Raw genomic sequence first — 27,631 nt, 5'->3', positions numbered from 1 at the left:
GGGGTATGTCTCTATAAGATCGGCACATCTAGCCACTGGGATTTTTTCCCATTCTTCAAGGCAAAACTGCTCCAGCTCCTTCAAGTTGGATGGGTTCCACTGGTGTACAGCAGTGGGTTTTGCGCCAGACATAGCATTTTCTTTGAAGGCCAAAAAGCTCAATTTTTGTCTAATCTGACCAGAGTACCTACTTCCATATGTTTGGAGAGACTCCCACATGCCTTTTGGTGAACACCAAACATGTTTGCTTATTTTTTTCTTTAAGCAATGGCTTTTTTCTGGCCACTCTTCCATAAAGCCCAGCTCTGTAGTGTACGGCTTAAAGTGGTCCTATGGACAGGTACACCAATCTCCGCTGTGGATCTTTGCAGCTCCTTCAGGGTTATCTTTGGTCTCTTTGTTGCCTCTGATTAATGCCCTCCCTGCCTGGTCCGTGAGTTTAGGTGGGCGGCCCTCTCTTGGCAGGTTTGTTGTGGTGCCATATTCTTTCCATTTTTTTATAATGGATTTAATGGTGCTCCGTGGGATGTCCTAAGTTCCTGATATTTTATAACCCAACCCTGATCTGTATTTCTCCACAACTTCGTCCCCGACCTGTTTGGAGAGCTTCGTTTGTTTTCATGGTGCCGCTTGCTTAGTGGTGTTGCAGAACTGGTGTAGATATACTGAGATCATGTGACACTTAAAATCTACCTGTGTGCAATCAGATCTGATTTAGGGGGTTCAAAGCATTTGGGGATGAATACATACGCACGTACCACTTTCCTGTTTTTATTCTTTGAAACAAGTAATTTTTTTCATTTCACTTAACAAATGTGGATTATTTTGTGTAAATCCATTACATGAAATCCAAATAAAAATCAATTTAAATTACAGGCTGTAATGAAACAAAATAGGAAAAACAGAAAGGGGGATAAAAACTTTTGCGCGGCACTGGCAATAGCCCTGGCTGCACGAGGCCACGAGAAATAAATGGCAAACTGCAGGTCAGGAAAAACCCAGACGTCGTCTTTTTGCTTCTATAGAATATTGCGTATTCTTTTGCAACTGTTAAAATAGGCAAGATGTTCATAAAAATAAGCAAACACTTGTGTTATTTATGCTTTATTTACAGTTATTTATGCTTTATTTACACTCACTATGATGTGTAAGTAAGGTAAAGCAAGCAAGGCGTTAAATTTTTGGAATTATTTTATTTTTAACTCGTACCCATTTTGCAGTTGTGAAAGAATATGCAAGCCCTTTGGAATTTACCGCCGAGGCGATATTTGGCAGCTCTGTGATTATGAAACCAGTGAGAACGTACTTCTACGCTATTTCAAATGGTAATCGTTACACCCAAACGGCCAGAGTAATGACACTTCATGTTACTTATGCGTCCCCAGGTTTCTTCCCAGAAGAAGGGGAGGGTGTAGCCTAGTCAGTCATGCTCAGGCATGCCTGCCTGTACTCTAAGAGAAAACGTATGCTTGATACGAAAATGTGGCCCGAGGTGCTTGAACGGTGTGAGCCTTTGCGGAGCTCCATACCGCACTCCCACGGAGCCTCTTTTCCTCTTTTTGTAACAACTCATAGGGCTCCATAAAGCTCTGCATTGACATGACTAGTTGACAGTAGGTGAGGGCAGGAGGTCCTATATGAGCACAAACTCACTTCCTTCACAACAGCTCTGCAAAAGCACAAGTATGAATGCCCTGACCTCTGCAAACGCTGTAAATGCTGCATGGCTAATGCAGATGCGGATTGACCATGCCGAGCCTTTAAGTTCATGTTCTACTTTCATAGATAGGGTGAAGCACCCCCTGTTGGTCAGGATACATCATCTCAACTAGACTGCTTTTACACTATGGGGAATACCATAGGGACAGTTCACTGCTACCGCATCATGCTGTCAGTATTTACCCTCCCAGATGAAACAGTAACACAGACAAGCTTGAGAATACTCGTTTTTTATAAGACTGGGTAAAGAACCAGCAAAAACAAAGACATGGTTAGTTTCTTACAACATTTCTCCTACCCAATAAATCTTCTTGACTTGTTTTGATGACAGACTTCGATATACAATTAAATGTGTTCAAGCTGTACTCAGGGGTAAACATAACATAGTAAAAGTAAATTCACTCAATTTAGTATGATGCTGCATTTCATATGGTATTATTAATTTGTTGATGTCCATCCACTTCATGTTACGAATTACGATTCCTACAATATGTTACAAATTTGCAATACGAATGATATGTGACCAATTCCAATTTGTTACGGCTAACGTTAGCTAGATTGCTAGGTGGCTAATGTTAGCTAGGTTAGGAGTTACGTTAAAAGGTTAGCTAACATACTAAGTAATTGCAAAGTTCCTAAATAGTAAGTAGTTGCAAAGTTAGCTAAAATGCTAAAGTTGTCCGTGATGAGATCTGAACATGCAACCTTTGCACTAAGAAAGTTGCTGGCTATGGGGAATGAATTTAAAGTCGAACTTGATTGTGCAAGTTAAAATATGATCATGGTACATGTGTGTGTGGGGGTGTGTGTGACCTCAGTCTACACTACACCACCCATTTCTCCATCCTTGGCTCCACAGACTTCACCAGGCCCTGGCCCATGACCCTGAAATCCTCCAGGATGGCCTCCACGTTGGGGACAGTGTGAGCCTCCTCCCCACTCACCTCCACACGACGAGCCACCATCTGGGAGGTCTGTTCCAGAGGGACACATAAAGAAATGAATAAGCAAATAGAGAGGGAAAGAAAGATATGTTCTGTGACTTCCGGTCTTTACCTTAAACGGCAGTGGGGTGAAGGCTTTGGGTTTCCATAACACCGCGATCACAGTGCCGCCATAGGGGTCATAGAAGAACAGAGCCAGGTCTCCAAATGCATCCTGGGAAAGATAAGCAGACAGGTTTAAAATGGAAGGCCTTTAGCCTACTTGAGTCAATATGACAAGAACTACATGGTCTGAAACCTACATACACAAGGCAATAGACCTGGCTGCACGAGGCCACTAGAAATAAATGGCAAACTGCATGTCAGGAAAAACCTAGACGTTGTCTTTCTGCTTCTAAAGAAAGCCAGCAAGCCAGAGCCCATTGAGCACCACACAGGTACTTACCCTGAGCTCTGCCAGGTAGTGGGTGACGGGGTTGAAGTCGATGACGGGTAGTGCCCCTCCAGTGTTGGCCACTCTGCCAGCCAGGATGCCCCTGCTGAAGGTGGCATGAGGCGGGTCCACTGCCTGGCTTAGTAAGGGCACCTGCTTGGGGCTCAGGTGGATCAGGACATCATAGGGATCCAATGGAGGCCGCATGACCACCTGTGTGTGTGTGTGTGTGTGTGTACACAAACACAGAGAATGAATGGTAATGATGGAATGTATATTACAGTAGGTTTGACAATGCAATCATTTTGGGGAAATGAAGAAAAACATTATACAATTATGCATGCAAGTGGTAGTTTTAAGAACGTGTGAGAGAGTGAGAGAGTGAGTGAGTGAGTGACTGACCCTGACGTCCTGTATCTGGTTGGTGTCCATCAGCTGAGGTTCTAGGATCTTCAGGCTCTCTGCAGCCACCATCACCACACGCTGCAACATCTGAGCACACACCGAGACAAACCCCTCAATAACCCACACCTGATACTGGCCAGCATAGTGAGAGTGATCCTACCAAACCCTTGTCGGTTGTCCGTAAAGAGATATGTTTGAAACTCCTCATTCAGAACTATCCTCACCTGTGGTTTAAACAGCTGTATGGTCAATACTGTGAATGAGTCAGCTAAGGACAGTTTGAGTTCTATCGAATAGCTAGGTTTACTCTGTCTAAACACCAGACTCCATCACAAAGATCTGGTACATTGTCAAGGATGGGCATCTTGGTGAGAACATCAGGCTGTAATAACATGTGCACAGAGCTCCATTATAAGCTGTTCTATCAAAAAGTGCTCAGCCTCTCGATCAATCATTTGATTACGCAAGTGAAAAGTGCAGTGTCCTTGGTTGTATTCAAATCATTCCACCAGCTACCCCGCAGCCTTCGTACATCAATCAATGTGAAAGTGACCTGACAGATGCCGCAAACACACAGGTTTTTCTCAGGCACATGAAATGTTAGTTGGTCTGCACATCATGCATTAGGCCTATTGAATTCAATGTTATCGGACAGACACAAAAACATGGCAGGTCTAGAGAGCAGATACTTGGAGCATTGGAATCCAGTGGGTTAGGTGGAACAGGAAAGCAACATATAAAGGATGGGAAGCTGCCAGTTCCATCTCCTCCCCATGTTGCTGTGTGCGGCTGTATTTCTCAGTGCACTCGGTCAAACAGCGGACATGAAAACAAGATCAACTGATTTCCTTCTGGAAGTGGACAGTGAAAAACACAACTGGTGAGCATTACATGCACTTCTTGATCATGTTGTCCCTGATAATATTGAAGCCATATCCATCGTATTCGTCTAGATAGGAAGCATTCAGGTAAAATTGTATTTTTGCCATTTTGAATTCATGTAATATAATTATTGTATTAGTGTCATAACATGACAAACTGAATGTGTATGGCATTAAATGAGTGATTTACAAGGTGTTTGAAAGGTTAAAAAGCAAGAGGTCAGTATCAAGGAAAGAAACAGTCAGCTGCCTATGGTGAGAGATACGACACTAGTCATTTCAACCGGCATTTAGACTTTTTTTTTTTTACCAAGCCGTAGTAATAATATTGATAACGGTATGAGTGTATCTGTCACCAGTGTGACATAGGAGAGCAGTATGCTCTGAGGAAGGGTCCAAGGATCGGGAAACTGTGTGACTGCCGACTAACAAGAAAGTGCAATTCATTTCTACTCCGATGTTTATGATGTCACCTCTACCATTATATTCTGTTAGGTTCTAATTCTCAGAGTAAAAACTTGATGGACACTATGAAAGCTTAAACCAAGTTTATTCTTCCCAGAGGGTCAACATGGCTGCATTCGACATCACACACCAGCACTGATATGTAACCCTTTCTCCTAGGCTGAGTCTCCTCCTACACTGAACAGCCAATGCATCTCTGTTGCTAGACAGAAATTTTGTGATATCTGTTCTTCCTCACTTCATCTGACCTCTACCCCAAAGTGCTCACTCCTCCCCAACTCAAGGCTGTCATGGTGATTGGTACTAGACTGCGTCTCTTCTCCTCCCAGAGGATCCCTCCCATAGGATCCCTGATGGCTAACAATAACATATTCTGCCATATTGTAAATGTTATACATTACCCTCTCTCCCTCAGTGACGTAAGTATATTTCCTATTCTCAGAAGCCAGCAATTGACTATGCTGTTTAATATACAGAGACTGGCAAGAACATGGCCTGTCCTAGACAGTGTGAGAGTCAATTTGAAACCATTTGAAATCCTTCTTTATTTTTACTCTGTTTCTGTGTATGCCTCTTCTGTTACTATGCTGTGTACAATGTGCTGCACAAATAAGATATTGGATGTGACATACTGGTGAATGTGCTGCATGTGTGTGTTCTGACCTGCACAGTGGGAGCCTGCTTGGTCCAAATGGAGACTTTCTTGTCGTTGGGTGTGGCCATGAACATAACAGGTAGAGACTCTCTGGAGGCTATGAAGTCATTCTTGATCTCAGTGTAGTCAGCAGCTACAGCAGAGGACAAGACAGACGGGAGGAGAGAGGGAAAGTCAGGGGGAGGAGAGAGGTAGGAGAGAGAGTGGACAAGACAGAGGGAAGGAGAAAGAGAGTTGTAGGAGAGGCAAGGACAGAGGGAAGGGGAGAGAGAGTGGACAAGACAGAGGGAAGGAGAAAGAGAGTTGTAGGAGAGGCAAGGACAGAGGGAAGGGGAGAGAGAGTGGACAAGACAGAGGGAAGGAGAAAGAGAGTTGTAGGAGAGGCAAGGACAGAGGGAAGGGGAGAGAGAGTGGACAAGAGAAGGAGAAATAGGGGTAGGATAAGGGAGAACAGGACAGAGTGGACAGGACAGAAAGAAGAAGAAAGAGGGGTAGGATAAGGGAGAACAGGACAGAGTGGACAGGACAGAAGGAAGGAGAGAGAGGGGTAGGATAAGGGAGAACAGGACAGATTGGACAGGACAGAAGGAAGGAGAGAGAGGGGTAGGATAAGGGAGAACAGGACAGAGTGGACAGGACAGAAGGAAGGAGAGAGAGGGGTAGGATAAGGGAGAACAGGACAGAGTGGACAGGACAGAAGGAAGGAGAAAGAGGGGTAGGATAAGGGAGAACAGGGCAGAGTGGACAGGACAGAAGGAAGGAGAAAGAGGGGTAGGATAAGGGAGAACAGGGCAGAGTGGACAGGACAGAAGGAAGGAGAGAGAGGGGTAGGATAAGGGAGAACAGGACAGAGTGGACAGGACAGAAGGAAGGAGAAAGAGGGGTAGGATAAGGGAGAACAGGACAGAGTGGACAGGACAGAAGGAAGGAGAGAGATATTATGGGGTCTTTATATACTGCTGCATGAGTATGATTAGATGCACATTGTTGTGTAAGATATATTATAATCCACATTGTGTGTGTGCTCACCGGTGAGCTGGCTGTTGAGGTTGACAACCAGGGGGTTATTTCTCCAATCGAAGGAGGAGAGTAGGTGGAGAAACCGAAGGAAACCGACCTGAGGAGACCTGAGAGAGGGGAGAGAAAGTGAGAGAGGAGAGACAGGAAGAGAGAGAGACAGAGGAGAGAGCGAGCATAAGAAACAGATGGATAAACCACTTCTCCAATTTTTTTTTATCAAAGAACAAAAAGCAAAAACATATGACCAATTACAAATGTTAGAATATGCTATTAAAAGTCCTATTGGCATGGGACTAGTATTACGTTGGTTATGTATTTACTACCCCAGAGGACGATTCAGACAGGATACGTTTTTTCCAAAATATCCCCTGTAAGTGTCTTTTTTTAAATAAAAAATCCTGGATGTTTTTTTTTTCCAAGGCGTGAAGATATTTCAACAAATCCAGGCGACAATATGCTACACTGATATATTGAGCTTGGTTCCAAGTTTCTGAACCATACCAAACCATCTTTTAGGTCTTGTGTCGATATATTTGAATTAAAGGAACAGTAATCATTAGGATACTTTAGCGATCTACAGTAGAAGGCAAACTAAATGCCCCCAGCCTTCAGATGGGAGCTGAACAGTAAACTTGACCTTGATATGAATTTTTAGGCTATGAATGAGACCGTGAACTTGTCATTTCAAAACGTTTAGCTCAGTATGCTGCTTGTGATATCTTTTTTTTTTTGCAACAACAACAATCTACAAATCTGTCATTATGGGGTATTGTGTGTAGAACAATTGTTTTTAATTTAATCCATTTTAGAATAAGGCAGTTACTGAACGAAAGATGGAAAAAGTCAAGGGGTCACTGGCCTACACACAATACCCTATAATGTCAAAGTGAAATTGTTTTTAGACATTTTTACAAATTAATAAAAAATGAAAAGCTGAAATGTTGCGTCAATAAGTGTTCAACATGGTTTCTAAAATGCCTACCTCATCTTGGTAACCCACACATTCAGATAAATGTAAAATCCCTCAGCCGAGCAATGAATTTCAAACACAAAGACCAGAGAGGTTTTCCAATGCAAAACTGCAAAAAAAAGTGACAACGAAATGAACTTCATGTCCTGAATACAAAGCGTTATGTTTGGGGCAAATCCAACAATCAAGCATGGTGGTGGCTGCATCATGTTATGGGTATTGCTTGTCATCAGCAAGGACCAGGGAGCTTTTTTTATAGGATAAACAGAAACAGAATAGAGCTAAGCACAGGCAAAATCCTAGAGGAAAACCTGGTTCAGTCTGCTTTCCAACAGAGACAAATTCACCTTTCAGCAGGACAACAACCTAAAACAAAGAGCCAAATATACACAAGTTGCTTACAAAGAAAACATTGAACGCTCCAGAGTGGCCTAGTTACAGTTTCTTCTTGAAAATCTATGGTAAGACTTGAAAATGGCTGTCTAGCAATGATCAACTACCAACTTCAGAGCTTGAAGAATTCTTTAAAATAATAATATGCAAATATTGTACAATCCAGGTGTGCAAAGCTCTTAGAGACTTACCCAGAAAGACTCACAGCTGTAATCCCTGCCAAAGGTGATTCTAACATGTATTGACTCAGTGCTGTGAATTAGGTGTGTGCGAAATTGTTAGACAAAACGAGTATCATAACATACGGGCAATTTTCTTGACACGATTATGATCAGAGTACTTTTTGTAATTATCCGTGATTTAAAAATATATATATTTTCAGGTGCCAGCAAAAATCTCTCATGTAAGTCAGTCAGACTTTATAAACCTTCTCCCCAGTCTGAGGTCCTGAGCGCTCGGAAGCAGGTTTTCATCAGGGATCTCTCTATACTTTGCTCCGTTCATCCTGACTGGTCTCCTAGTCCCTGCAAAACATTGCAACAGGATGATGCTGCAGCCACCACGCTTCACCGTAGGGACGGTGCTAAGTTTCCTCCAGACAAACTCCAAGCGGGCTGTCACGTGAGGAGAGATCCTTGATGAACAGAGGCTTCCATCTGGCCACTACCATAAAGGCCTGATTGGAGGAGTGCTGCAAAGATGGAGAACCTTCCAGAAGTACAACCCATCTCCACAGAGGAACTCTAGAGCTCTGTCAGAATGACCATCGGGTTTCTTGGTCACCTCCCTGACCTCCTCTGATTGCTCAGTTTGGCCGGGCGGCCAGCTCTAGGAAGAGTCTTGGTGATTCCAAACTTCTTCCATTGAAGAATGATGCAGGCCACTGTGTTCTTGGGGACCTTAAATGCTGCAGACAATTTTTGGCACCCATCCCCACATGTGCCTCAACACAATCCTGTCTCGGAGGTCTACAATTCCATGGCTTGGTTTTCGCTCTGACATGCACTGTCAACTGTAGGACCTGATATAGATGACAGGTGTGTGCTTTTCCAAATCATGTCCATACAATTTAAATATCCACAGGTGGACTCCAATCAAGTTGTAGTAATATCAAGGATGATCTACGGAAACAGGATGCACCTGAGCTCAATTAAGAGTCTCACAGAGGGGCCTCCCGGGTGGCGCAGTGGTTAAGGGCGCTGTACTGCAGCGCCAGCTGTGCCATCAGAGTCCCTGGGTTTGCGCCCAGGCTCTGTCGTAACCGGCCGCGACCGGGAGGTCCGTGGGGCGACGCACAATTGGCCTAGCGTCGTCCGGGTTAGGGAGGGCTTGGTCGGTAGGGATGTCCTTGTCTCTAACCAAGGTTGCCAGGTGCACGGCGTTTCCTCCGACACATTGGTGCGGCTGGCTTCCGGGTTGGATGCGCGCTGTGTTAAGAAGCAGTGCGGCTGGTTGGGTTGTGTATCGGAGGACGCATGACTTTCAACCTTCGTCTCTCCCGAGCCCGTACGGGAGTTGTAGCGATGAGACAAGATAGTAGCTACTACAACAATTGGATACCACGAAATTGGGGAGAAAAAGGGGTAAAAAAAAAAAAAAAAAAAAAGTCTCACAGCAAAGGGTCTGAATACTTTGATACTTTGTTTCACTTTTATAAACCAGGTGAAACATCTGGCTCAGACTGGGGAGAAGGTTCAGTGTTCCTGCTCACAAAATCAAAATAAATAAAATCGCTATTTTACCTGTAATACCCTTGTTAAAACCAAGAAGAGTCTACTTGTTATAATTAATTGGTATTAGATTTAAAATATGATTGAGTTTCTCATAATTTGAAAATAAATTCATTAAAAATCCTACAATGTGATTTTCTGGATTTTTCTCTCTCATTTTGTCTGTCATAGTTGAAATGTACCTATAATGAAAATTACAGGCCTCATCTTTTTAAGTGGGAGAACTTGCACAATTGTTGGCTGACTAAATACTTTTTTTGCCCCACTGTATGCATGTGTCTATGCCTATGTTTGTGTTGCCTCACAGTCCCCGCTGTTCCATAAGGTGTTTTTTAAATCTACATTTTACTGCTTGTGTCAGTTACTTGATGCAAGTTCCATGTAGTTATGGCTCTATGTAGTACTGTGTGCCTCCCATAGTCTGTTCTGGAAGAGACCTCTTGTGGCATGTCTTGTGGGGTATGCATGGGTGTCTGAGCTGTGTGCCAGTATTTCAGACAGACAAGTCAGTGCATTCAACATCTCATAATAACAAGTAGTGATGAAGTCAATCTCTGTTCCACTTTGAGCCAGGAGAGATTGACATATATATTATTAATATTAGCCCTCTGTGTACATCCAAGGGCCAGCTGTGCTGCCCTGTTCTGAGCCAATTACAATTTTCCTAAGTCCTTTTTTGTGGCACCTGACCACACGACTGAACAGTAGTCTAGGTGTGACAAAACTAGGGCCTGTAGGACCTGCCTTGTTTATAGTGTTGTTAAGAAGGTAGAGCAGCGCTACTGTTGTATCAATATGTTTTGAACATGACAGTTTATAATCCAGGGTTACTCCAAGCAGTTTAGTCATCTTAACTTGCTCAATTTCCACATTATTATTTACAAGATTTAGTTGAGGTTTAGTGAGTGTTTTGTTCCAAATACAATATTTAGGACTAACTTATTCCTTGACACCCACTGAAACTAACTGCAGCTCTTTGTTGAGTGTTGCAATCCTTTCAGTCGCTGTAGTAGCTGACGTATATAGTGTTGAGTCATCTGCATACATAGACACACTGGCTTTACTCAGTCAGTGGTATGTTGTTAGTTAAACATTTTAAAAGCTACCCTGGGGAACTCCTGTATTGTATTGTAATGTCGTTAATGCATTTGTTTTGAATAAATATGTATTTAATGTACAAGTGAATAGGTTGGTTTACTTTTAAGTTTAAGTTTTGACCAATAAGGTAGCTTGTTAAGCTGTGGCCAATGGGAGAATTGACCTGGTTAACAGGAGGAGGCCTGAGGGAGAAAGACATTGAAAAAAGGAAGGAGAGCCATTATCGGTGTTGGTGAAGAAAACCGATAAAAGTAGAACAAAACCCAAAACTACTGAGTTTTGAAAGGAAATACAGATTTCATCTTATAAGAGAGTTATTATTTTGTTAATAAAGACTTCGTAGAGACTGAAGCTACCGTCTCATCGTGGAGGTATTTGACAGCCTAGAAGTTAGCCTGGCATCGTGCAAATTAGGGAGCCAAATGAACAGCGCTCTCACCGACGCAATTTGGTAGGCTACACTGACTGATGAGACCAGAGTCACTGACTTTAGCGGCAAGCCCAGGATAGGAAACCTAGGAACCTTGTCCCGATACCATGGACATACAGTAGAACCACGCTGCATTATTTATGAATGGCAAAGGGATATAGAAAATCAAATGTATTTAGTCAGTTCAACACCTTCAATAAACTAGTCAACACTTGCTGTTCAGTTGTCAATCAAAGCACAGTAAGTGGCCTATGCACCACAACTCTGTGTGGCTGGCTATAGGAAAGATGTGAAAAACAATAAATTACTGTGGCAGAGAACAATAATTTGGCTAAGTGACGTGCAAATTCACGAGCATCGTGCTCTCCCTTCTTCTTGAAAAACAAATTTGACAGCAACCAATCACAGAGCACACAAACTGTACCAGGAGGCAGGACAGACAGACCGCGTTTCCCCGTCATCGCTCGATTTTTGACTGTCAGGCGCCTGTCCTATCAATAGATCATTAGAAGATGCAAATCAAATTAAAACTTCTAAATGAAAAGCAGCCTAGATAATATGAAGTATTAATCTGTGAGCAGATGATTCGCCGACGACTGCAAAACACTAATGGAAAACACAGTATGATCTGGCCAAAAAATACTGGAATCAGTTATAAAACCCATAGCCCTTTATGGTTGTGAGGTCTAGGGTCCGTTCACCAAACAAGAATTCACAAATTCTGCTAAAATATCCTTGTGTACAAAAACCCAAATAATGCATGCAGAGCAGAATTAGGCCGATACCCACTAATTATCAAACTCCAGAAAAGAGCCGTTCAATTCTACAACCACCTAAAAGGAAGTGATTCCCAAACCTTAACCATAACCTACAGAGAGATGAACCTGGAGAAGAGTCCCCTCAGCAAGCTAGTTCTGGGGCTCTGTTCTCAAACACAAACCACAGAGCCCCGGGACACCAACACAATTAGACCCAACCAACTCATGAGAAAACAAAAGATAATTACTTGACACACTGAAAAGAATTAAACGAACACCTGACCACTGTGACTGACCCAAAATTAAAGGAAAGCTTTGACTATGTAAAGACTCAGTGAACATAGCCTTTGTATTGAGAAAGGCCGCCATAGCCGGTCTTCTCTTGAGAGCCAGATCTGTCTATGTGCCCACCGCATACAAAATTGAACTGCACTTCCTAACCTCCTGACAAAATGTATGACTATATTAGAGACACACACATCCCTCAGATTACACAGACCAACAAAGAATTTGAGAGAAAGAGTTTGTGGTACAGGAAGGTGACGATAGAACGAGTGAGAGAAAAATTAGCAGAGAGGGATTGATACTTCAAGTAGGTAACTAGTTACCCTGGAGGAGTGAAGGGGGCCGGCTGCAGGAAGAGGGACGCCACCAGCAGGTCAGCAGTGTCCTCTGTGATGTCATCGCTAAAGAGCTGCGCTCCCAGCCAGCGCTTGGCCAGGCGACACACCGCCCCGAAGCATGGGTGGAGCTGCTGGAGCCTAGAACACACAACCACAGAGACATTAGGATATGTGTGTCTGTTTGAGAGAGAAGGTGTAAAGCTATAGTGCTAGCTGACAGAGAGAGCGCTCCAGTACAAAGCTGGTGTCTGACCCGTGCAGGGTGCTGGTGAGTAGGGGCCGCTGCATGGTGGCCATCTCCAGGGCCTGAGCCTCTGCGTTGTCCCTGGCGATGAGCAGGCCCTCTGGACTAACACTCTCCCTCAGGACCTGAGGCTCCCGGTGGTACGCTACCTGGATCCTGAACACAAAGCCATCCTGCACACACACAGTTAGTCAAGAGGTCTGAGAACAGTGCTTCCCTATACCAGTCAAATTCAAATCAAATCTATATTACAAAGCCCAATTGTGACAACTGCAGATGTCAGTGTGTGTGTCATTAATTAACATAAGCACTGCCATCCTAACCCCACACAGAGAGAGAGAGAGAGAGAGAGGGGGGCATATACCTTCCACACATCCAGGTGTGTGGGACTGGGCTGGCAGGTGTAGTGGTGGTGTTGGGTTAACAGTTCTCCCAGGCTGATGTGGAAGGCTGCTTTAATGTGGCGGATGGCCACTCGGTCATGAGGCCACTTCCCACTGCCCTCCATGTGGCAGATCACTACAACAGGAGAAGGCAAGCGAGAAGGGTTCATAGTAGAAAACACACAAATAGCATACCTTCTCTGGATCCACAACAAAACACTTCAGGTCTGTACAGTACCCACTAGGCTTGGGCAGTATGCCGTATAGATCATAAACCGGGATATTTGACGGCACCATTGGTCTGATTTTTCAGTTAGTTTGTACTCTAACGTTCTAAAAGTTGTTGTTTTTTGCGCTGTTTGCTAAATCACATCAATGTGAGTGAGGTGAGGGGATCAAATTACACCTCTCGACAGAGTGGAAGGGGTCATAAAGCCTACTAACGTTTTGGGTCACGTGACCTCTTCTACCTTTAGTAAGATAATAGAGAGGAAGAGTGAAAATGGCAGATCTGGTGTCGGGAAAAACACCACCGTCCCTTTTTGGATACATTTCGGCTTTAGAACCAACGAGAAAGGGGAACCCAAGGATTTAACAGAGGTCATTTGTTAGATTTGACCGAAGGCAATAACAGCAAAAGGCAATACATAAAATGTGCCCTCCTACCTCAGGGTACACCAGGCTCTGAACTACGCAGGCCTCAGGACCACAGCACTGGGGCCAACCCAGTCTCCATCACAGCTGACAATTATTAGGGCTTTTACAAAACTATCCAAAAACAAAAAGCAAAGGACCCAGTGGTAGAGGTGCACAGACGGTGGTAGAGGTGCATAGACGGTGGTAGAGGTGCACAGACGGTGGTAGAGGTGCACAGACGGTGGTAGAGGTGCATAGACGGTGGTAGAGGTGAACAGACGGTGGTACACAGACGGTGATAGAGGTGCACAGACGGTGGTAGAAGTGCACAGACGGTGGTAGAGGTGCACAGACGGTGGTAGAGGTGAACAGACGGTGGTACACAGACGGTGGTAGAGGTGCACAGACGGTGGTACACAGGCGGTGGTAGAGGTGCACAGACGGTGGTACACAGACGGTGGTAGAGGTGCACAGACGGTGGTACACAGACGGTGGTAGAGGTGCACAGACGGTGGTACACAGACGGTGGTAGAGGTGCACAGACGGTGGTACACAGACGGTGGTAGAGGTGCACAGACGGTGGTGCACAGATGGTGGTAGAGGTGCACAGACGGCGGTAGAGGTGAACAGACGGTGGTACACAGACGGTGGTAGAGGTGCACAGACGGTGGTAGAGGTGCACAGACGGTGGTACACAGGCGGTGGTAGAGGTGAACAGACGGTGGTGCACAGACGGCGGTAGAGGTGAACAGACGGCGGTAGAGGTGAACAGACGGCGGTAGAGGTGAACAGACGGCGGTAGAGGTGCACAGACGGCGGTAGAGGTGAACAGACGGCGGTAGAGGTGAACAGACGGTGGTAGAGGTGCACAGACGGTGGTAGAGGTGCACAGACGGTGGTAGAGGTGCACAGACGGTGGTAGAGGTGCACAGACGGTGGTAGAGGTGCACAGACGGTGGTAGAGGTGAACAGACGGTGGTACACAGACGGTGGTAGAGGTGCACAGACGGTGGTAGAGGTGCACAGACGGTGGTACACAGACGGTGGTAGAGGTGCACAGACGGTGGTAGAGGTGCACAGACGGCGGTAGAGGTGAACAGACGGTGGTACACAGACGGTGGTAGAGGTGCACAGACGGTGGTACACAGACGGCGGTAGAGGTGAACAGACGGTGGTACACAGACGGTGGTAGAGGTGAACAGACGGCGGTAGAGGTGCACAGATGACGGTAGAGGTGCACAGACGGCGGTAGAGGTGCACAGACGCTTTTACCAAATACATAGCGGAATAAATGGTTTCCTTCCACAGGGTGGAAAAGAAGACTTCAAGGACATGATTGACTCCCAGTAGACTACGAGCTGCCTGGGAGGAAATACTCTTCAAACCTCAGAGCCAAGCCTCCCGGGTGGCTCAGTGGTTAAGGGCGCTGTACTGCAGTGCCAGCTGTGCCATCAGAGACTCTGGGTTTGCGCCCAGGCTCTGTCGTAACCGGCCGCGACCGGGAGGTCCGTGGGGCGACGCACAATTGGCCTAGCGTCGTCCGGGTTAGGGAGGGCTTGGCCGGTAGGGATGTCCTTGTCTCATCGCGCACCAGCGACTCCTGTGGCGGGCCGGGCGCAGTGCGTGCTAACCAAGGGTGCCAGGTGCACAGTGTTTCCTCCGACACATTGGTGCGGCTGGCTTCCGGGTTGGATGCGCGCTGTATTAAGAAGCAGTGCGGCTTGGTTGGGTTGTGTATCGGAGGACGCATGACTTTCAACCTTCGTCTCTCCCGAGCCCGTACGGGAGTTGTAGCGATGAGACAAGATAGTAGCTACTAAAACAATTGGATACCACAAAATTGGGGAGAAAAAGGGGTAAAAAAAAAACTATACCGACAAGAGGTATATATACAATTAGGTGCTAAACAATTCATTGTTGTCATTTAAGTATTTTCATTATTTTGACCGTGCGCCTGGCAACCAGTTGGATGTGCTATTTGTTATTGTTACTGTCAGCTACTGGCCATTTCGAAAGGCTGCTTATATCTTGTGTTGCTCAATTATGCGCAATATTCTATGCTGAACAAATCTTGTTGGAATTTACAGTGAGCTACAAAAGTATTAGGCCAGTGACAATTATACACTACCGTTCAAAAGTTTGGGGTCACTTAGAAATGTCCTTGTTCTTAAAAGAAAAGCACATTTAACATCAAATGGTCTACAGTGTAGACATTGAGAAACAGACACCTCCAAGTCCTCGACTGGCAGCTTCATTAAATAGTACCCGCAGAACACCATTCTCAACGTCAACAGTGAAGAGGCGACTGGGATGCTGGCCTTCTAGGCAGAGTTGCAAAGAAAAAGCCATATCTCAGACTGGCCAATAAAAAGAAAAGACTAAGATAAGCAAAAGAACACAGACCCTGGACAGAGGAACTCTGCCTAGAAGGCCAGCATCCCGGAGTAGCTTCTTCACGGTTGATGTTGAGACTGGTGTTTTGCGGATACTATTTAATGAAGCTGCCAGTTGTGAGGCGTCTGTTTCTCAAACTAGACACTAATGTACTGGTCTTCTTGTGCAGTTGTGCACTGGAGCCTCCCACTCCTCTTTCTATTCTGGTTAGAGACAGTTTGCTCTGTTCTGTGAAGGGACTAGTACAGTGCTGTACGAGATCTTCAGTTTCTTGGCATTTTCTCGCATGGAATAGCCTTAGTTTCTCAAAACAAGAATTTTAGAAGAAAGCTCTGTTTCTGGCCATTTTGAGCCTGTAATCAAACCAACAAATGCTGACGCTCCAGACAGAACTAGTCTAAAGAAGGCCAGTTTAATTGCTTCTTTAATTAGCACAACAGTTTTCAGCTGTGCTAACATATTTACAAAAGGGTTTTCTAGTGATCAATTAGCCTTTTAAAATGATAAACTTGGATTAGCTAACACAACGTGCCATTGGAACACAGGAGTGATGGTTGCTGATTATGGACCTCTGAACGCCTAGGTAGATATTCCATAAAAAATCTGCCGTTTCCAGCTACAATAGTCATTTACAACATTAACGATGTCTACAATGTATTTCTGATCAATTTGATGTTATTTTAATGGACAAAAAATGTGCTCGACTTTCAAAAACAAGGACATTTCTAAGTGACCCCATACTTTAGAACGTTAGTGTATATTTGTCTCTGTACTCCAGCACTTCGGATTTTAAATGATACAATGACTACGAGGTTAAAGTGCAGACCGAGGGTATTTTCATCTATACCATTTAGAAATTACAGCACTTTTTGTACATAGTCCCCCCCCCCTTATTTTAGGGGACCAAAAGTGTTGGGCCAAATTCACTTGTGTATTGTAGCAGTCAAAAGTTAAGTATTTGGTCCCATATTAACAGCACAATGTCTTCTTCAAGCTTGTGCCTACAAATTTGTTTGGATGCATTTGCTGTTTGTTTTGGTTGTGTTCCAGATAAATTTGTGCCAATAGAAACACTAAACACTTCTCCATTAATGTAGATGCTACCATGATTACAGATAGTCCTGAATGAATTGTGAATAATGCACTGGAGTGCAGAGCCAAAGTAAAGCGCTGGAGTACTGAGCCAAAACAACAAAAATGTGACTGTCTCAATTCTTTTGGAGCTCACTGTGTGTTCTTATTATAACGGGATGGTTCGAGCCCTGAATGCTGATGGGCTGAAAGCCAATACTACGGGTATGACAAAACAATTATTTTTACTGCTCTAATTACATTGGTAACCAGTTTATAATAGCAATAAGGCACCTCAGGAGTTTGTGGTATATTGCCAATATACCAAGGTGAAGGGTTGTTTGTATTTTAAGAAACGCAATGCTATGCTCTTCGTTCATTGGTTGGCATGAGTTAACGCCTCGAGTCCCATGCCATCATATAATTATATTGCTTCCAAAATTACCGTTTTATAAGAAGGCTGAGATTGTTTAACTGACTGCTTACTGTGTTCATTATTGAAGAATGTTGAGCATTAACCTGCATATTGAGTTGGATTATAAGCCTAAATGGTAGGCTACAAGCAACAGGCATGGATGGATGTGGTTGATGGGAAAGTCAACCATAATGGAAGAATTAGTATTCTATCCAAATTACAAATACAATGCTGCCTCACTGTGGTGAGATTGTTGTTGCACATTGTGTTGAAGAGAATGTATGAACCCTAATTACACTAACAACTAGGCCTAGAAAAGTTCAGTCCCGCCAAGTACATGAAGGCAGGCAGCATTGTAAGCGCAACACATGAACGCAAGGCACTGATGAATACATGCACCCCCCATACACACACACGTAAGAAATGGTGTGCCGTACCTTGGACAGGGGTGATGTACACAGGGCAAGGTTTGACCTCATGGGGTACCAGTGACCGGGACAACTTCTCTCTGTCAAAGAATGAGTAGTCCAGCTTCAGGGGCACTGGGGGGAACACCTGTGTGATGGAGGAAGCACAAATCAAACATTGAAATTATGAACCATCTCCAACTCGCTAGTTAACGTCTGCTGCATGGAGGAGCTGGAGTGGATTAGGAGCCAAATGGAAATAAACAGGCCTTAACGAGTAGTGACCTAACTGAAACTCATGTTGCCAAACCCTTTTGTTAGGTTTTGCACCAATGAATACACTCCTGTTGAGATGTGTCAATGGGGAGGGGGGGGGGGGGGGTCTAGGTAGGGTACAGTAGCTAGGGGGGTTACCTGGGTGTAGCGGAGGGCTGGGTGGGCCCCCTGCACTGAAGTTATGGACAAGGGAAGCCCCTCCAGCGTCCACAGCTTCCTGCTTAGATCATCATATGACTGAACCACCTTCAGACTCTCCTCCTCACCAGTACTGCACACCTGGCGAACACACACACACACACACACACACAGAGCTTTAACAGGTTTCAGATGTCAAAGTTTGTATGGAGGGGGTCATCAACCCAGAGTAAGATGCACTACTACAGAAAACTCAGAACTACCTCACGTCCCACTTTGATGACATCATCCAGCATCCCTCCAATGTATCTCACACAGGATTCTGGTATATCTGCATGACTGAGGAGAAGAGAAAGGAGCCTCTCTTAAACCTGCTTCTAACAGAACTTCCCATACAGCCAACACAACATCATACAATGAAAAGATGGTGGAGAGTTGTCAAAGAGGCTTTGTGTGGATGCAAGCATTTTGATGAACAGCTCAGCCTACTCCTTCCTTCTAGTATAGGAGAGGGTTTATTTATTTCACCTTTATTTAACCAGGTAGGCCAGCTGAGAACAAGTTCTCATTTGCAACTGCGACCTGGCCAAGATAAAGCAAACCAGTGCGACAAAAACAACAGAGTTATACATGGGATAAACAAACGTACAGTCAATGACACAATAGAAAAATCTATATATAGTGTGTGCAAATGTAGTAAGATTAAGGAGGTAAGGCAATAAATAGGCCACAGTGGTGAAATAATTGCTAAATTGTAATTAAACACTGGAGTGATAGATGTGCACGTAGAGATTTGGGGTGTGTACAGGTGCAATGATCGGTAAGCTGCTCTGACAGCTGATGCTTAAAGTTAGTGAGGGAAAAGTAAATCTCCAGCTTCAGTGATTCTTGCAATTCGTTCCAGTCATTGGCAGCAGAGAACTGTAAGGAAAGGCGGCCAAAGGGGGGGTTGGCTTTCGGGTTGACCAGTGAAATATACCTGCTGGAGCGCGTACTATGGGTGGGTGCTGCTATGGTGACCAGTGAGCTGAGACAAGGCGTCGCTTTACCATGCAAAGACTTATATATGACCTGGAGACGAATATGAAGCAAGGGTCAGGCAACGAGCGCATACAGGTCGCAGTGGTGGGTAGTATATGGGGCTTTGGTGGCAAAACGGATGGCACTGTGATAGACTGTGTCCAATTTGCTGAGTGTTGCAGGCTATTTTGTAAATGACATTGCCGAAGTCAAGGATCGGTAGGATAGTCAGTTTTACGAGGGTGTTAGGCAGCATGAGTGAAGGATGCTTTGTTGCAAAATAGGAAGCTGATTCTAGATTTAACTTTGGATTGGAGATGCTTAATGTGAGTCTGGAAGGAGAGTTTACAGTCTAACCAGACACCTAGGTATTTGTAGTTGTCCACATATTCTAAGTCAGAACCGTCCAGGGTAGTGATTCTAGATGGGCGGGCGGGGGCAGCGATAGGTTGAAGAGCATGCATTTAGTATTACTCGTCTGGAGGTTTGTTAACACAGTCTCCAAAGAAGGGCCAGAAGAATACAGAATGGTGTCGTCTGCGTAGAGGTGGATCAGAAAATCACCAGCAGCAAGAGCGACATCATTGAAGTATACAGAGAAAAGAGCCGACCTGAGAACTGAACCCTGTGGCACCCCCATGGAGACTGCCAAAGGTCCAGACAACAGGCCCTCCGATTTGACACACTGAACTATCTGAGAAGTAGTTGGTGAACCAGGCGAGGCAGTCATTTGAGAAACCAAGGATGTTGAGTCTGCCGATCAGAATGCGGTGATTGACAGAGTCGAAAGCCTTGGCCAGGTCAATGAAGACGGCTGCACAGTACTGTCTTTTATCGATGGCGGTTATGATATCGTTTAGGACCTTGAGCGTGGCTGAGGTGCAGCCATGACCAGCTCGGAAACCAGATTGCATAGCGGAGAATGTACGGTGGGATTCGAAATGGTCAGTGATCTGTTTGTTTACTTGGCTTTCAAAGAAAGACAGATATAGATAGATATAGGTCTGTAACAGTTTGGGTCTAGAGGAGGAGGTGCTCTTATTCTCCATGGACTTTACAGTATCCCAGAACTTTTGTAGTTTGTGCTACAGGATGCCAATTTCTTTTTGAAAAAGCTAGCCTTTGCTTTCCTAACTGTCTGTGTATATTGGTTCCTAACTTCCCTGAAAATGTGCATTTCGCAGGTGCTATTTGGTGCTAATGCAGTACACCACAGGATGTTTTTAAGCTGGTCAAGGGCAGTCAAGCCTGGAGAGAACCAAGGGCTATATCTGTTCTTAGTTCTACTTTTTTAAAAGGGGCATGCTTATATACGATGGTGAGGAAAGCACTTTTAAAGAATAACCAGGCATCCTCTACTGACGGAATGAGGTCATTATCCTTCCAGGATACCCGGGCCAGGCCGATTAGAATGGCCTACTCACTGAAGTGTTTTAGGGAGCATTTGACAGTGATAAGCGTGGTCGTTTGACCACGGATCCATAACGCACGCAGGCAATGAGTCAGTGATCGCTGAGATCCTGGTTGAAGACAGCGGAGGTGTATTTAGAGAGCAGGTTGGTCAGGATGATATCTATGAGGGTGCCCATGTTTACGGATTTAGGGCTGTACCTGGTAGGTTCCTTGATAATTTGTGTGAGATTGAGGGCACCTATCTTAGATTTAAGGACGGCTGGGGTGTTAAGCATATCCCAGTTTAGGTCACCTAACAGTACAAACTCTGAAGATAGATGGGGGGCCATTATTCACATATGGTGTCCAGGGCACAGCTGGGGGCGGTCTATAACAAGCGGCAACAGTGAGAGACTTGTTTCTGGAAAGGTGGATTTTTAAAAGTAGATGCTCTAACTGTTTGGGCACAGACCTGGATAGAATGACAGAACTCTGCAGGCTAACTCCACCCCCTTTGGCAGTTCCACCTTGACAGAAATGTTGTAGTTGGGGATGGAAATTTCAGAATTTTTTGTCTTCCTAAGCCAGGATTCAGGCACGGCTAGAACATCAGGGTTGGCAGAGTGTGCAAAAGCAGTGAAAAAAACTTAGGGAGGAGGCTTCTAATGTTAACATGCATGAAACCAAGGCTTTTACGGTTACAGAAATCAACAAATGATAGCACCTGGGGAATAGGAGTGGAACTGGGGGCTCCAGGGCCTGATTTAACCTCTACATCACCAGAGGAGGAGTAGGATAAGGGTATGGCTAAAGGCTAGAAGAACTGGTTGTCTAGTGTGTTTGGAACAGAGAATAAAAGAAGTAGATTTCTGGGCGTGGTAGAACAGATTCAGAGCATAATGTACAGACATTGGTATGGTAGGATGTAAGTACAGTGGAGGTAAACCTAGGCATTGAGTGACCATGAGGTTTCGTCTCTGGAGGCAGCAATTAAGCCAGGTGAGGTCTCCGCATGTGTGTAGGGTGGGACAAAAGAGCTATCTAAGACATTTTGAGTGGGACTGAGGACTCCACAGTGAAATAAAACAATAAGAACTAGATGAGACAGCAGCAGGCAAGGCATATTGACATTGGAGAGGCATAAAGCAATCGCAGGTGTTGATCAGGAAAGCTAAGACAGCAACGGGTAAATGGCGATTAAATGGGCAGAGCGGGTCAGTTAGGTACATACAGGACCTGTGTTCGAGGCTGGGGCCGACAGGTAAACAAAAGGGTAGTGATCCCAAACTGGATGCAGTCTTTCACAGTGCCGTCCGTTTTGTCACCAAAGACCCATATACTACCCACACTGCAACCTGTATTCTCTCGTCGGCTGGCCCTCGCTACATATTCGTCGCCAGACCCACTGGCTCCAGGTCATCTATAAGTCTTTGCTAGGTAAAGCGACGCCTTGTCTCAACTCACTGGTCACCATAATACCCACCCGTAGCATGCGCTCCAGCAGGTATATCTCACTGGTCATCCCCAAAGACACCACCTACTTTGGCCGCCTTTCCTTCCAGTTCTTTGCTGCCAATGACTGGAACGAATTGCAAGTTGGAGACTTATATCTCGCTCACTAAATTTAAGCATCATCTGTCTGAGCAGCTAACTGATCGCTGCAGCTGTACACAGCACACCTGGTAAAAAGCCCATCCAATCTACCTACCTAATCTCCATATTGTTTTGATTTACTTTTTTGCACACCAGTATTTCTACTTGCACATAATCATCTGCACATCTATCACTCCAGTGTTAATTTGCTAAATTGTAATTACTTCACTACCGTGGCCTATTTATTGCCTAACCTCCTCACGCCATTTGCACACACTGTATATATACTTTCTATTGTGTTATTGACTGTATGTTTGTTTATTCCATGTGTAACTCTGTGTTGTTTTTATCGCACTGCTATGCTTTATCTTGGCCAGGTTGCAGTTGTAAATGAGAACTTGTTCTCAACTGGCCAACCTGGTTAAATAAAATACAATTCTTAATTAAACCGACTGATACAGGGTCAGATCTTTATCCATCCCCAAAATGGTTATGGTTAGGATTGGAGGTAGGATGATCTGATTCTAGATCTGTGCTTAGGAGTGGTGAGGTACGTACAGCTGCAGCAGGTGGGTGATGAGCTGGCGTGGGACCAGTCTCTTCTGACAGGTGGTCTCTCCTTCCCACACCACAGCCTCCGTGATGTCACCGTCCTGGAACCGACGCAGCTCAGAGCGAGACCCCCACAGCTGCCTGAACTCCTCAGCCTGCACAAACGCACACAGCAGTGCAAATGACACACACACAACTGGATGACACATTTGAAAACATGGTATTAATTGTTAACACAGAAACACGAAGAAAGAAATAGACACAGACCTTGGGACTATCGGCTGGGGGTCCTCTCTCCAGTACAGAGGCCGCCTGTTCTGGGTTAAGCAGCAGGCCAAAGGACAGGGGTGGCTGGGCGTTGTGCTTCGGAGCATCACTCTCCACCGGCCACTGCCATAGCAAACATACACTGTTACACACACCAACCAGACTACCCATTAGGAACGTTATCAAGTAAACAGTTCTCTCTAAACGTACTGGACCAGTCTGTCCCAGTCAACAGACCTGAATTACACACACAACCTGTCTCAACCACACACACACACATTTTACAAAGTGAAACACAGGAACACAAACCATTCAGTACTATTTAACATACGGAAATCAAAGAAAGCAGGAGAATGCTCACCTCGGGGTCAGGGGTCAGTGAGTGGGTGAGGAGGCGGACTCTTTGGCCCAGTCCTCGTTGCAGGAGGGAGAGGATGAAGGGGAGTGCGGTGAGGACGTAGTTTCCACTGTGGTCCATGAGTTCACTGAGGAGGTTGAGTTTCTTACAGCAGCCCTGCAGCTTGACCAGCTCACACAGCCTGATGACAGAGACACACAGGAGAGGAGAACAAACAGAATATGGGGGAGGGAGGGGTCAAAGTTAATACAAGAGAAGAGAACAATAAATGTGTGTGTGCTAGCGTGTGTTCCGAACAAGGCCTTACTGGAAGACATGGTCACTGGTCCTGATCATGGGCTTGGGGGTCATGAGTAGGGCATGGAATCCATCCACGGTGGGGTCGTCCCAAAACTGCAGCGACAGAGAAGCCTCGTGCTGCACCTGAGAGCCAAACAAGCTACAGTCAACCAATCAGAGGGCATGTTACTGCCATCCAGCCAATCTCAAGGCACCTTGCCACAGGGCACTCACCTGTTTGTAGGTGCAGGCTGTCATGTCAGCACACATGTTGAGGTGTCCAGAGGGGTCGACAAAAACAACCTGGAAAGCAGTGTGGAACTCAGCGAGAGAGGGCTGAGGGAGGGAACGAAAGAAAACAAGGGGGAGAAGAACATGTGATTATGACCCATAATGGAGAAAATAGAAAAGCACTCCTTCTATTACTAAAGAAAAATTCCCCCAAAAAACTAGCTTCTTGTATTTGTTTCATTAGTCCATTGTTGATATTGTCCCAAAATGTTTTGCATGTCAGAAATTGAGTTTAAGAGATACAATTCAAAATACAGAAATACAGCCGGTATGATGCATTTTGCATCACATGATGATCATACCAGCTGTACTTCGAAAGTTATACAACTTGAAAACTTGATTGCTGACATGAAAAACATTTTGGGACTATATCAACAAAGGACTAATGGAAAACAAATGCCAAAAGATAGTTTTTGGGTGGCATTTTCCTTTAAAGTCATTTGGACTAGTCCTGCCTCACCGCTGTTGAATCTGGGCCTTTGGCTAGGGTAATTCCATTCTCGGTCAGGTCGTTGAAAGCTGAGATTGAGAAGAAAGCGATGACAATGAGACCGGCTCTAAACAGAGTAGTGATGAGATCAACACCAAACACTTTGCAATAACACCAGGTATGGTATTTATGGTACATGCAATGTTACTCCAACAGTAGGAGTAGACAGACAGGTAGGAGATGAGACCTCATGCATCTTACCCAGGAAATGCAGGCTGTTGCGGAGCAGCTGGTAGGCTGTCATGGTGTTGCTGACTCTGTGGCAGGAGAGGAGGTATGCCAGCAGCATGGAGCCAAGGAATCCACTGAAACACCCAACGCCCTGGCGGAAGAAAAAGAGTAGTTTAAGCACTGGGTTCATTCAGCCCAGTAAAACTCTTGATAGAGAGGGAGCGGGTGGTGGTGCAGGGGCCCATACCTGGGCCAGCTCCCTCTGTCTGAGCCACACTTTGAGCAGTGCCACTCCCTCTGCAAAGGCGGCACACTGGGAGCTCACAGCGGTCAGGAACTGCAGGTGGGCCCTGGGTAGCATGTCCCCAAGAACAGAGCTGTTGTAGTGGGGAGTGGGCGGCTCACTTGTCGCTGCCCAAAAATACAGACAGAAAAGGAATGGATGAGAACGTGGACTCAAGTCTGATTTAAAGGTGAAGAATCTATCCAATGCACAGCTGTAATTCAGGTTAGTGTACCATCTCCCTCAACAAGGAACACTCATCTCGTTTAACAATCAGTTTCCATTAACATCCTAAATCAGAAGAGACCTGTATTTTTGGAAACAATATATCGAAGCTGCTTGGTTTGAGTTGAGGCCCTCACCTGGCTGAGAGCTCCCCAGGCCAGTATACCAGTCGGTGCGGATGTTGTTCCTCTGGGGGTGGAAGCGGCTGGGCTTGAAGAAGCCCGGTGGAGGGCAGGCGTGGAGTCGCAAGGTGAAACTGGAGGAGTCTTTGCCTGGAAAAGGGGCCCTTTCATTTAATCATTACTGACACACACAAAACAATATTGTGAATAGGTACATGAACAGGTAGTGAATAGGGGCTTGCCGACAACAAGCTAGGCTTTGAGTTAAGGAACACCGTGAAAAAAGGGTTTAAGCTCTACAAGACTTGGCCTTAGAATGAACCAACTGTTCAATCAAACAAATCTATTCATGAATCCCTTTGAACATCAGCCGATGTCAAAGTGCTATACAGAAACCCAGCCTAAAACCCCAAAAAGCAAGCTATGCAGATGTAGAAGCACTGTTGCTAGGTACCTGGAGGGGAAAGCAACAGGATAGGACGGAGGCGGTTGCCATGGAGACATGAGTACCGCATGGCCCCGATGGCGGGAGAGGCGGCAAGATGTTGTGCCAGTCCTGCCAGGTAAATCGCCCTCTTCCGTGGGTACCTCTGGTTTAAGGCATCTTTAGGGTGCAGGACATCCTGAAGATAATACATGAATAGACGTATGTTGTTATTTCTGTTGTATGACCAAATGTTGACTCTTATTGTTCAGAGTGAACAGTGTGGCGTTACGTACAGCAGGAATAGCGACTGCCAGATCAACTGAAATGCCTGGTTTGGTGCAGGTGCCCAGTGGGTAGCTGCCTATGATGGTAACAGATATGGGCGGTGCCATGTGAAACTTGCCCTTGGCTGCCTTTGGCACCAAGACAAAGGGGACCTTCACCCCTCCTGACAACCATGACAAGTCACTTAGCTGGGGGAAAAGCAAGAGAGAGATCAATGGCAAACATTTTGGAGATCATTGAGGTCAGACCAAATACAACAAGTTCCCACTATTTCTAATCCCCTGGAACCACCCTGACATACCTCCATGTCAGAAGTCTGTGGTACAGTCTGGAGCTGCTCAGTGACACTCTGGACAAAAGAGTCAATCAGCTGCTTCCTGCGCTCACTCAGGGAAACCTCCTTCAGCAGCTCCTCCATCTGTTGGAATTGGCAGGGAGACAGAGGGAGATTAACAAATATATATGTATATGCATGCATGGGACCATTGAGACTGCTGTCATGTTGCTAAGTGGCCGTGTGGTCCTCCCTTCATCAGAAATACTGGAATGTAGGCGTGTGTGTACAAACACACAATGTCAATGTTCTTGAAAACGATTAATTTGTGAATGAACCACCGACCTCCACCCATACCTAACCCCCGTCTCACCTGCATCTTGAGCAGGCTGCAGTGGAACAGGCTCTCGGCCTCCTTGAGCTGGTTTAGTTCATCTGCGGTGGGAGGTTTGTAGAGGTCACCGCGCGACAGCTTCACGGGACGGAGGAGCCCGTTCTGGAGCACCTCGGGCTTACCCCTTTTGGCCCTGGTCGGGCCCTCATCTTCCTCATCGTGCGAAGACTCTGATTGCTCCATCTTTAAAACGTGAGAATCATGTGTAACGTTAACACACATATCAGAATATGTTGTAGTGCGAGATCTAGCTAGTAAACTAACTAGCATCAAATTGGCTGCATGGTGGATAAAAAGGCATGGGCTAGCTATAGTTGGCTAGATAAATTGGACTAGCTACAGAAACTCGTCATAACTCAAATTCCGAAAACCTTTCAAATACTAACGTTATCTGTAATACTAAGCGAATAGATATTGTCTCCGCTAGCTAATGTTACCGTTACGTTAGCCACACATAAAGAGTTACAGTACACATGTAATGTGCGATGCTAACGTTAGCTGGCAGCTAAGTACTAGTCGTCATTGCCTAATGCTAAAATGAAAAACTTCACACTATATAATGTAAGTTACCTGCTCCTTGGCTGTTGCTTTCATATTTTATTTATTCACTGGTTGTTCAATAGGCAATCGTTTTATTTCCATGCATATGACAACTTTTAGTTGTCGGCACAATTCTCACGTGTGGACAGGATCAGTCAGACCCTAGCGCATTACGACACA

At 45.3% G+C, this 27,631-nt stretch overlaps 1 protein-coding gene across 1 annotated transcript; it reads right to left on the bottom strand.

Moving 5' to 3' along the window:
• Positions 1-1,933: 1,933 nt before the first annotated feature.
• Positions 1,934-27,631, bottom strand: LOC139410642 (nucleolar protein 6-like). Its single transcript, XM_071156001.1, has 26 exons — positions 27,482-27,631; positions 26,891-27,094; positions 26,545-26,661; positions 26,252-26,431; positions 25,986-26,154; positions 25,547-25,681; positions 25,149-25,312; positions 24,932-25,052; positions 24,701-24,759; positions 24,184-24,285; positions 23,978-24,093; positions 23,674-23,851; positions 23,313-23,435; positions 23,052-23,200; positions 18,752-18,827; positions 18,489-18,629; positions 18,105-18,222; positions 13,133-13,287; positions 12,778-12,941; positions 12,510-12,662; positions 6,532-6,629; positions 5,511-5,635; positions 3,499-3,588; positions 3,109-3,309; positions 2,776-2,877; positions 1,934-2,693 (listed from the first exon to the last, which is right to left on the bottom strand). Exons 1-26 carry the CDS (start codon positions 27,503-27,505, stop codon positions 2,544-2,546), a joined length of 3,414 nt encoding a protein of 1,137 aa, XP_071012102.1. The 5' UTR covers positions 27,506-27,631; the 3' UTR covers positions 1,934-2,543.

This window comes from Oncorhynchus clarkii, chromosome 6 (genome assembly GCF_045791955.1).
Source record: "Oncorhynchus clarkii lewisi isolate Uvic-CL-2024 chromosome 6, UVic_Ocla_1.0, whole genome shotgun sequence".
NCBI lineage: Eukaryota > Metazoa > Chordata > Actinopteri > Salmoniformes > Salmonidae > Oncorhynchus > Oncorhynchus clarkii.
The sequence above is the reverse complement of the archived record's forward strand: the minus strand, read 5'-3'. Positions and strand labels throughout refer to the sequence as shown.

Bases quoted from the DNA above. Each gene is read 5' to 3' on its own strand.
- LOC139410642 (XM_071156001.1), bottom strand. From the start codon at position 27,505: ATGAAAGCAACAGCCAAGGAGCAG. The intron at 27,095-27,481 runs GTAACTTACATT...CACGTTTTAAAG, and splicing joins AAGCAACAGCCAAGGAGCAG to ATGGAGCAATCAGAGTCTTC. The intron at 3,310-3,498 runs GTCAGTCACTCA...ACACACACACAG, and splicing joins ACCAGATACAGGACGTCAGG to GTGGTCATGCGGCCTCCATT.